The following is an 11,682-nucleotide window of genomic DNA, read 5'->3' as shown; positions in this document are numbered from 1 at the left end:
GATTCAGATAGAGCCAGTCTGGGAGAAGAGTCAGCAGTATTATAAGCACTCATCTGAAGCATGCCTAGTGACCTAAGACCATTATCTCAGAAGCATTTAATGAATTTTTTTTTTACCACAGAAGGAAGGTTAGCCATTAATTTCTGCATATTCTGAATATGTGTTTTACCGTTCAAAATCCTGAAAGTTGAAGAACAAGAAGAAAACAATTTCTTCCCCAACTTATTCATTACTTTCTCATCTTTTCCAAATGGACTGAGGATAGCAGCAACCTGTTTAGCAGCAGCAGGTTTTGCAAGAGAAATGGCTGTTGGATCTGTTTTAAGATTAGAAAACAGGTACTTGCGTGTTTGGGGCACCTTATACAACTTGTCAGACCTCTTCAGAACAGAAGGTTGACTGCCAGGAAGAATTGAGGCAGCAAGAAAAAAACTCTCTCCAAGGCACAGTCATTTTCTATGCAATATGCATTTCATTTTGGACCAACAAACACCTCTTTCATATTAGATAAAACATCCTTTAAAAAAATGAAGTCATCACCTTACACTTCTAACAAATGCTCATTAACAGACGTCAAACATCAATACAGTTGTGTTGGTCATCATGTACGCTTCAAGATAAAATATTCTAATACCTTGTATGCAGCATGGTTTTGGAATTAATGCAATTATGAAAAACCAATATCTGCCAACAGGAGGCACAATATGGAGGCGCACTCGGTTGTAGAGATACTTCGTTAACATTCTTGTTTCATAGCAAAAGCAAAGCATCAAATGAAAGAACAAAAACCATGCTTTCTTCATAAAATTAACTCAAAAATGGTAAAGACTTTCCTCAAGAACATCTGCACCAATCATATAAGATTGCTAGCTGACTGACAGATTACGGGGACCACAGAATGAAGCACACTTCAGCAGCAAAAAAAGCTCTGAAGAAATCTGCATACCAACCGTCTTAAACAGTGTTTTCTGCATGCTCCTCACAGCTGGAGCACCTCAAAGCTGGCTGGTGTAGAGGGCTAAGACCCATATAGTGTAGGCTACTGCAACACTGATGCACATATTAAACATCTGCAATGTAGACAGATAAACATTAAATATAAAAAAGTGTATCCATTTTCTTTAACAGAGCCTCATAACTGCCATTACATGTATTAAAACAAATTCGACAAATCAAGACTTATTTAGCAGATCTGCATTGGTGACAAACATGAACATTAACATTTACATTCAAACACAATGGGTCTTGAACATTGGCTGCACTTTTAACATTTAACAGGTCTCAAAACTTGGAAAAATAAAGGAATGAGACCACATTTACTTCAGAAAATGAAGCGTTATCTTTGGCCAGTGCTGGGTGCTCATTTTTCCCCCCAGTTACAAATGGTTTAGTCTAAAACAGTCTTCAGCATCTTCTAATAAGCAGTTTTATCAATCTTCTACATCCATCCCAAAGTTGTCTACAGTGTCTGGCATTCGAACATCGGCCATCCTCTCTGCAGCAAAATCCTCGATCTCTGAAAAATCCACCTGAACCAAGGGAGTCCGCCAGTACTGGAATGAATTATACTGCCAAAATTCTTCTTCATCCTATAAGATGATAGACAGAAAACGTATATTTTAATGCTACAAGTAATTTTGCTGCTTTCTTTTCCCTATCTAATGGGTACATGAAAGTTACATACTTGCCATAACATTAACAGGTCTATATTATAAGAACCTAAGTTTTACAACTTCGAACACCATATGGGCGACACCATAGGACTGAAGATGTAAAACATCGAAAGCAAAATAAAAAATGTAAAAATAAACCTACCTGATCGCTCTGAACAGGGGAGCAAGCCCCCCTGCACCCCCCACTACTTATTTAAATATACCAACTCCAAGATCGTACTACGATGAAGTAAAGGGAAGAATTCCCTATGGCAATCTCCATTCACATTTGCGAGGTTTTAAATATTCTGCCATATGGTGTCGCCCATATGATATTAGACTATTTAAACCTTCGTTCTTACAATACAGACCCACATTAACAGCTTCATGAGCCATCTCCATTCATTTCAGCTACAAGACTGCCTTACAGTAGCAGACAACAGTCTTTCAACATTTTTAAAACTCAGCTCATCACTTTACAACGCATCTCACCCCCCATTCATCATTCCACAATGCATCTCACCCCACACTTCTCTCCAAGTAGATACTGCATGTTGGAAAAATTGCATCATTTTAGTTCCTGGCAACACCAATGTCCAAATCCTTTAATAAGGATAAGAAGGACTAGGAAAGGTTTGTGGTTTTGCTTTGCTGTATAGACATTGACCATGAAGACAATGTTAAGTACACAACTTTCACACCTTACATGATCTGGTCTTGTGCTTTTCAACCATAGAACAGAGTCCCCAACTTAATCTTTTTGGGTGGCATAAAAACAGAAGGTCCCAAAGTATGGTAGGTGTGAAGCTAGACATGTACATTGACAACCCATCCAGGTTATACAGTAAATAAATATGCAGTGAAGCCCATGGAATGCAAGTACAGATATCATCCACTGAATTAGTTAACTAACTGTGGCCAAATGTGCTTTGGGTTTGTTTGGCAAAACTCTATAGGTTTCTTCACAGCAAGCTGGACAGTCTCACCTTGAAAATGTTTTTCATACTTTACTGTGGCGAAAGAAGTAAGAGCTGGCATCTCTTATTCTATCCAGACAAAAGTGCAGCAGATGATCAGCATCAAGGTAATAGAGAGGAGGTACTCTCCCTGATTAGACTCTCGAGAAAGAAAAACTACTGGACTGGTTTCAGGTTAGTCTTCATTGCTACCTTGACCATGAAGACTGGATTTGTATGCACAATCTTTATGAAAGATAATGTATGGAGGTCAAAGAGACAGCAAGTGTTTGAAGTTCAGGGCCTATTCTAATAAAAATGCCACAATAAAAACAATCTGCTCTAGCAGCTGGTTTGAATGAAGAACTGTTGCCTTTTTTTCCATCTGAAAACTCAAATCCAAACAGGGAGACGACACTTCGGGGGAGGGGGGGCAGTAAAAATGCACCCCTGAGGAAGGACTTCCAACCCTTTACCAATGTCATGGATAAGGACCTCAGTCCCTGATGAAAGCCTGAAATAGAAGCTACATGGACCTTCAAAGACATTACCAAAGAAAAGTTAGTCGTGTAAATAAATTTACCAATAACAGTAGATGCTCCAGTGATCACTGCTGTGGTAGCCTTAGCTATATGGATTACAACCTACATAGCATATAACAGCCAGACCACTTCCATAGTTTCAGGGTACCTTCAACACACCCAAAGCATTTGACAGCTCAGCTCAAACTGACTAAAGTCAGGCATGGATGCCAATACCTTCACAGCTTTCAACTTTCATGCTAACAGACAGAGGAAGGCTAAGCCCTGGAGGACAGTGCAAGGAAAAGAAAAAAAAAATCACGTGCACCCTGACATAAATTAACTCCAACAAAGTCACTGGAACCACAGACCAAAGTGCTAAAATAACTAATCCAAAATCAGTGCGCAAGTAAAAAAAAAATGTTCACCTTCTCGAGGCTTTATCAGGCATAGACGTGCATAAAGTCATCACAAGTTATACATCAATAATTAATCATGTGACCTTAAACTTATTTACATAATTCCTTAAGCACTGGACTTAAACATTCCCATTCAGTCCTGGAAAAAGTGAGCCTTAAGGCGACATATCCAATAAAATTCCTCGACTTCTGTTTGAAGTTTAATATCTCCCCCATGCCATGTTCCATGTAATACTTTTAACTTAAGAATTTAAAATCATGGTTAATACCTTTATCTTTTCTATGTTTATATAAGGCATTCACATCGTTTGCCCTCTTAATGTCACCCAAGTGTTAACCAATATGTTCTTTCAATTTCTGACTGGTCTTTCCAACATAATAGGCTTGACATGCTTGCCTGGCTAAATGTATAAAAATTTCTTATATATTACCATACGTATCCAGATTCACTCTAACTTTAGTTACAAGATGTATGAAAAAAATCACTCTCGTAGATGTATTAAGTCACATCTCCCACATCTAAAAGTCCCTGCTTTGTTTGTTTTAAATGGGTACTAACTAGAGTCTGTTCTTTATAGCAAAGTAATTTTTTTAAGATTTTTACTTTTACAGCCAAAGTTTGGTTAATCAGAAATGAATCTAGATAGTTGAAGGAGATCTTGCAAAATATACCAATACTTTTTAATTGTTTTACATAGTATGTATTATTATAGGCAAACGTACATCTGAGCTTATTATTTTGATTTACTAGGTAAAACACTGTTCCTCTATGGGAAAATGTGGGTTTAGCCAATGTACTTCTATGCTGTTTAACTTCCTGTATCATAGTATCAATACCTTTAGGGTTACAACCTTCTCTGTGAAAAGTCAGAACATTATCTAGTTGAGCATTCATAATGGTACCAAACGCGTTTAATCTCGCCACTCTGAGCACTTGATTTTTAGCAACATTATTAAACATGCATTGGGGATGCATAGCTATTTGCTACTGGAGTGCCCACTGCTATGACCCTTTTTTCTTTATATAACTGTTTTTGAAATAAGAACACATTGTTAGTAATGAACTCAGTAGGTCACAAAGAACATTAATGTATTGTTGAGTGTACTCTGTGAAGTCTAAATTAACATATTTACTACCGATACCATTAGGTATCATAGTAAATAGAGAATCTACATCCAATGTAGCAAATAGACAGTGCTCACACAATTGTAGCAAGGAGGATAAATAACTCAATCAAAAATACAAATCTAGTCCACAAGTCCATATGAGTGAGTTAATACAATGCAGTTGTCCTTACTCAGAATTTCAATAAAAAAGACAGAACTCATAACAAAAAAAAATTTGTGATAAACGTTAACGCTTTCAGTTAAAATGCTGCTTCATCAGATGTTTAAAAAAAAACCTCCTTTATTTAAAACGGCTATCAACCTGCAACATCAAGATACAATGTAACATCAGATAAGCAACATATTAACAAGCAAAAATAATTTAAAGGGACAGCATATACACAACAAATATAAATATTTGCAAACATATATAAAAACATCCAAAGCCCAATATTCTAACATATATATATATATATATATATATATATATAAAAAAATAGAAAATATAAATTCTATACAAGCAAATAAATATAAACACCTAGCTTTGAGGACAGGTTTCAATGATACCTTATCATTGAGACCCCTACCAACATCCGCCCTTAATCTAATAATCCATCTGGTCTCTGAAGCCTCAGTCTAATTTTCAATGTCCCCACCACATTCCTTAAAGGGACAATCCCAGGGATTTTTTTGTTTTGATTCAGCCTTTGTTTACATTGCAGGTTTGCCTTGCTGAGCATGCTCACTTTTGGCTAAGGGGGTTGGGGTAAGATTGCCTGCAGGAAGCTTCAAAGGTGTTATCCAAATTCCACCTCAAATTGCAGTTCTACTGACAACAGTCTCAGTGTCACCCATTCATTAGTTTCTGTGCATTTACCCATTGAGAAAAGTAGCCTTTCAGGCATTTAATTACCTAACTACTGCTGCTACTATAGAAAACACAGCAGTAAGGCAATACTTTTAAAGGGGCATTATTTTGTTTTTAAATCAGTTACTTGCTAGAGTACTTTATCTTTTAGTGCAGTGTAAGTCATATATTTACACAGAGGCAGGATTTTCAGAGAAGGTTGTTGGCATACTGTAGGATAGATATCACAAACTTCAGTGTGGTTTGGTTGTTATTAGGAAATGCTAAGACTTAACTGTTTGTTCTTTTGTATTTCCCTTCCCCCACCCACAGGCCATTAGATTAGTTGATCTAGTCACACTCAAATCTGCATCCTTTGCAGCACTGAAATTACATCTTTAGTATGCGCTTGTTTTTGTAAAACTTAGTGGAATGATTATCCCAGCCTGGGCAATTGTATTTTTTTTTCATGCTTGTTGCAACATGCTTTTTTTTCCTTTACAGATAATTATTTTTCATATGTTCAGCAATAGTGTTGCTTATTAGTGCATGTACTCATGCCGACATATATTTATACAATAGTTTCTCCTCAGTTCACAGACAGGATTGCTTTGAATATTTGGATTCTTGGAAACAAACCCACTGAGTTGCAAATGTCCCAATAGAAGAATAAAATCTCATAACATTTCAATAAGAATAATGTCAGACAACACTGAAACTGAATCTTGTTACTTTTACTAAAAATATTTTCCCCTTAGCTGACACCTTTCAGGAATCACACACTAACTGTCTGTATAATAGTGATTCCATTCAACTCAATTTATTTTTTTTCCCTGCGCTGCAATAAAATGTTTGGATATTTCATTCTTTCCCTGAATATTTGACTGCAATAGAGTGACAGCAGTCACCATTTGAAAGTTGAGGCAAATTTAGTCTCTGTATTTCCCCATATTTTCATATGTGTGTGCATAAGTATGCATGCAATATGTAACCTAAGTTTATATTCATGTGGTTGTAAAACCATAGCCTTGCTATGTCTTACTGAACGGCTTGCAATTCAAGGCATTCCTGAATGTCTGTCATTAAACCTCAGCACTGAAATAAATAGGACATGCTGGAGGGACATATTCATAACCCAGAGGCTCCCTTCACTCTGGAATAAAATCCCAGTCCAGGTTAGGCAGAGCCCTCATTGACTCTCTTCAAGAGGAATCTTGATGAGTGGATGGGAGATCGTATGTTTACCCCGGGTATCACTACTGTGTCACTGTTAGACAGAGGCACAGTATACTAACCTCGAAAAAGGGCATAGCAAAATAAATTTAAAATGGGTGGCGAAAGCCAAACACATTCTGGCTAGGCTTGTAAATGCCCTAGGGCAGATAGCCTAGTATGAACCTATGAACCTATTTGTATATGCTGGATATGTAGCAATGCATGTATTTTATTAAAACTTTGTATGCAGTGCACCTAATTGTTTTAGTGGTTTACTTCACTGTCAATATTGGAATTCTCATAACTTTTCTCAAACTTGCTTCTTTTGTGACTCAGATGGCTGTGTTGATGAGGCCACTTACCCCTTATCAAGACGGAAATAGATAATTTAAATAACTAAATGCATTTGTCATGTGTCATTATGTGTTTATCATATGCATTGCTTTGGTTGTTTAAAATGTATTTGCTGTATATCTTTATGCCATTATAGATCCACTACACACACACACACACACACACACACACAAATCTGTCTATGAACTTGTGTGTGTCTTTTCCTATGTATATGGATGTACCTACACCAATAGGTGTGGTGTGTTGGTGGATCTATACATGTACACACTCCTACACTGGCATGCAGGAGGTATTTGTATGCTCCTAACAGCATTTGTGTCACTGCCCCTTTATTGCTAGTTTTACAGGTAAGATTTATTTTCCATTTGTCATATGCCACTTGACAAGAATATTAAAAGTGTGACTCAAACTACAGAAACTACAGACCCATAAGCTTAACTAGCCTTATCTGTAAGGCCATGGAACAAATCATCATGGACCCTGTAAATAAGGACATAGGTGATCTCCAAACCCTTGATCTGACAATTTTGGTTTTGTCAAAGACAGGTCATATCAGTTAAACCTGACAGACTTCTTCAAAACATCACCAGAGCCATAAAAAAGGCAAATGTTTGCATACAGCCTACCTTAAATAAACAAAAGCCTTCGACACAGTCCCACATTCAGCCATCATTGACAAACTCTCCCAGTTGAATATCAACCCTTATGTTGTCAGGTAGGTTACTAACTGGCACTCCTTCAGATCATACTCAGACAAAGTTGGGGACTTTCCCTTGACCAGCAGACCTGTCAGCAGTGTAGTTCCACAGGGTTCAGTGCTGGACCCCCTATTGTTTGGAATATACTTCTCAGAAGGTCATGCCAAAATAGACTGGCTGTGGCTGGCTAAGTTTGCTGATGACTGCAAATTAGGTGCAATCATTTAATCCCCAAACAATGTCAATATACTTCAAGAGGGATTTACACAACTGAATGACTGGTGCCAAAGCTGTGGACTCAAACTGCTAAAAAAGGCATCATCATCCCATTTTGTAAAAATCATATCCCTGCAGACTATCATATAAATAATAATACCCTGCATTAACAACTCAGTAGTGAGAGAATTGGGAAAACAAGTTGACTGAAACTACAGACCCATAAGCTTAACTAGCCTAAACTTTGACCACAGTGTGTATACTGTGGTAAGGAAGGCATTCTATGTTGCTCACCTCATTAGCAAAGGCATTGCCTCAAGAGTGAAACAGGTCATAACTCCCCTGTACTCACCCCTCATCAGGCCAATACTTAGAGTACAATGCTCCCTTTGTGTCTACCGTACCTGGCACATGCAGCCACTTGAGAGACCTCAGAGATGTCTAACTAAGAAAATTACATGGTCTCCACCACGTCATACATTGACAGACTGAAGTCACTGTCACATTACTCATTAGTATACAGACTACTTAGAGGAGATCTGTGTCTGGCCTACACAGCAATCTCATACACACACCTAATAGAAATGCTGCACATCCACAAGACAAATGGGATACGGGTCACTTGTCCCATGAACCTTAACCTGGCTTGCGACAAATAGGACCTGCTGGAGAGACAGATATGTCTCTCAGAGGTTGCCACACCTCAGGAATAAGATATCAATTCACATCAAACAGAGCCCCTCTATGATGCTGTTTAACTGTAGTCTGGATGACTGGATGGGAAACCATAAATTCCTTGCCGTGGATTTCACCTAAGACCCTCCTAGATATGGGCAGCCATTACTAACTAAGATTTTGAGTTTAGGATAGATCCTTTATATTGGGTTTCTCTAGTATTATATTGTGTACACACGGCTAGGGTTATATAAACCTTTGGGTCAGTAGCCTAGTAACCACCTATGAACCTGTCAAGTAACAAGAGTATTCTTGCTTTCAGTCATCTACATTTTTAGAGATGATAATCTTACTTGAGTTGGCACACTCTCAAACTGCACTGCATTTTTTTTCAGGATAGCTGTTGCCATGTCCCTGAGAATTTGGTGGGGGGAGGTACTTAAGAGGAAGCAAGCTCAGCAGCAAGTGGCCAAGAGTAAATATGTAAACATTAATTTGCCATTACATAGTTGCAGTTCTTCCTGGATATGCAAACAGAAGGCAAACAAGGTGCTCCCAACTCAAAATCGGACAATGTAAGTATAGTTCAGGCAGGGAGCAATCAGAAAAGTGTGCAGTGAATAATAACTGGACATTTTACACTATGTTGCTTTCACAGTGGGCTCAAATCAACAGAGTGGCATTGGAAACAGCATCGGTACCCGTGTGGGTACAAATTTATTCACAGTATCAGTGCACGTATGACAATAACAGATAAGAAATTATTAGTTGGCTTACAAACCAGCACTACTGCAGTTTAGAGACACTAGAAATGTGCAAGATTGTCTAGTTGTATGGCTCATAGCAGTAAAACAATGGAGGGCACACACCCTACTGTTAGACGCTGATTAAAACACGTTGAAGGCAACATTACACCTGGCAAGCTATCAGCTGGCTGCACAAGGCCATGGGGAGGCAGTGCGAGACGTATGGGACAAACTCCAAAATATATGTCATCAGTAATACAACAGATTGTTTTTCATAGCCTGTAGCAGTCCTCTGTGGATTGTGGAGCACTTAGCTGGTCAAATTAAGAATATTCTAAGAATAAATAGGAATAAACTATGACTGATGAAGAGGTAAAGAACCAGTGGCTGACTTCAGACTCAGGGGCCACAGAACGGAATGTAGTACAATGGCTACAACATTACCAAACACTGTGTCTACAACATATAAGTCCACTCACACAGTTTCATTATAGACTGGCAATTAAGGAGGAGCAGTTCTCTGCCATGAGAAGGGTACCCTGTTTACCCAGCTTCAAGTGAGGCTGTACTGAAGAAAGCAGTGGAGTGATGAAGCTTGGACCCCAAACATATACCCCCACGCTCACTTAGATTCCACACTCATTTAGCATAGTGGCAGCTTCTCATGTAAAGTGGGCAAGGACTTTGTGGGAGAACATCAAGAAATCAGGAAGATGGAATTACAATGCTTATGAAAGATAACTGAAAAATAACCTCTTCTACCACCCCTAACTTTGTTGTCTTTTATTTGCAGAACCTGGGTGTTACCTGTTAGACACATATTGCACCTTCCAATAATACCTTTTGTTGACTGGAGCTTCCTGCATGTATGTTTGATCGCCTGGTCCCTTGCTAATGCTCTTCCATGCGAATGGAAACACTTGTCTTTATATATATATATATATATATATATATATATATATATATATATATATATATATATATATACCTCCTGGAACATGCTGACATTACCTAGGCAAAATTATCATATTTACACTGATGCCACACACTTTTCAGAGTTGTACACCCTTCCACAATCCTTACTGTTGCCTGCTATTCATGGTGATTTTTAAATCAAGGGTTCAAATGTCATTTTTGATATGTGCAGTTCTTGCTCTGTATGCCATTCTTCAGCAGACTGCTGTCCATCCATATGGTACATGGCCCATTCTACCCTGCTTGACCTCTTACAGCTATGCAACATGCACACCACCATGAACACTCACAGCAAAGACTATAATCTGTTATAGACACAGAAATGGCACAGGGCTGGCGCAACAGATTTCTATCCCAAGGAATCCTATGCTTATTGAATCAACTTCCTGTGCATGTCAAGCAATCGTAGACATGGTCTGTATTTATTAATATTCTGAATGAATAGCCTGGAAATCATAAATTCTCTTTGGGGTATATAGCATGGTGCTTCTTGACCATGAAGCTTAACTCACTCAACAGTGCTTGGGCTTAGCTGGCTATGCATGCCTAGTACATACCTATGAACTTATTAACATAATATACATACATATATATATATATATACACATATATATATATATATATATATATATATATATATATATATATATATATACATATATATATATATATACACACACACACTTACCAATGTGCATGCTGCATATAGAATATACATGCAGACAAAAAATAGAAGTTATGTTCTTACCATAACGTTCCATGTTAGTTGTCTTCTTCTCGCCTTCTTCTTGCTGGATGGGTTCGAGCCGATCCTCGGCTCCACGGCCACTCTAAAAGCTCGAGAGTTGGTTCCACCGGCTCGAGGCTCCCCCTATATCCCACAATGCTAGGCGTGAGTTACCTCAGATCTCGTTTGTAAGCTAGGCACTGCCTATAATAGTAGTAAAATAGCTAGTAACAAAGTCCACCTCTATAAACAAGGGAGAAGAGAAGGGTGACCTACATCCTGACCCAGGAAATATGCCCAGCAGAGCATATACCTAAAGTAAAGAGGTGGTAGAAAGAGAGGTCACAATCAAAACTCCTCTAGGTCTGTCCAGGCCAGGGGAAGGAGGGTGGGACGCCAAGAAGAAGGCGAAGAAGACAACTAACATGGAACGTTATGGTAAGAACATAACTTCTATATGTTAAGTTGTCTATCTCGCCTTCATTCTTGCTGGATGGGACCGTCCCTAGCACCTTGTCCCGGGTGGCCTAACGGAACAGACTCTTGAGAACAGTGGAACCAAAGTTAGGAGTAG

At 38.4% G+C, this 11,682-nt stretch overlaps 1 protein-coding gene across 1 annotated transcript in view; it reads right to left on the bottom strand.

Annotated features, from left to right (window-relative positions):
- Positions 1-449: 449 nt before the first annotated feature.
- Positions 450-11,682, bottom strand: part of CCHR2.PART0H9orf40 (chromosome chr2.part0 C9orf40 homolog) — a 21,729-nt gene continuing 10,496 nt past the window's right edge. The window contains exon 2 of the mRNA XM_044060850.1: positions 450-1,589. Within this exon, the coding sequence (XP_043916785.1) occupies positions 1,431-1,589 (159 nt within the window). The 3' untranslated portion in view covers positions 450-1,430. The remainder of the gene's footprint in view (positions 1,590-11,682) is intronic.

The sequence above is a fragment of the Protopterus annectens genome, chromosome 2.part0, assembly GCF_019279795.1.
Source record: "Protopterus annectens isolate FY-2018-M chromosome 2.part0, PAN1.0, whole genome shotgun sequence".
In the NCBI taxonomy this organism is placed as follows: Eukaryota; Metazoa; Chordata; order Ceratodontiformes; family Protopteridae; genus Protopterus; species Protopterus annectens.
This window is presented reverse-complemented; position numbering and strand designations above follow the sequence as displayed.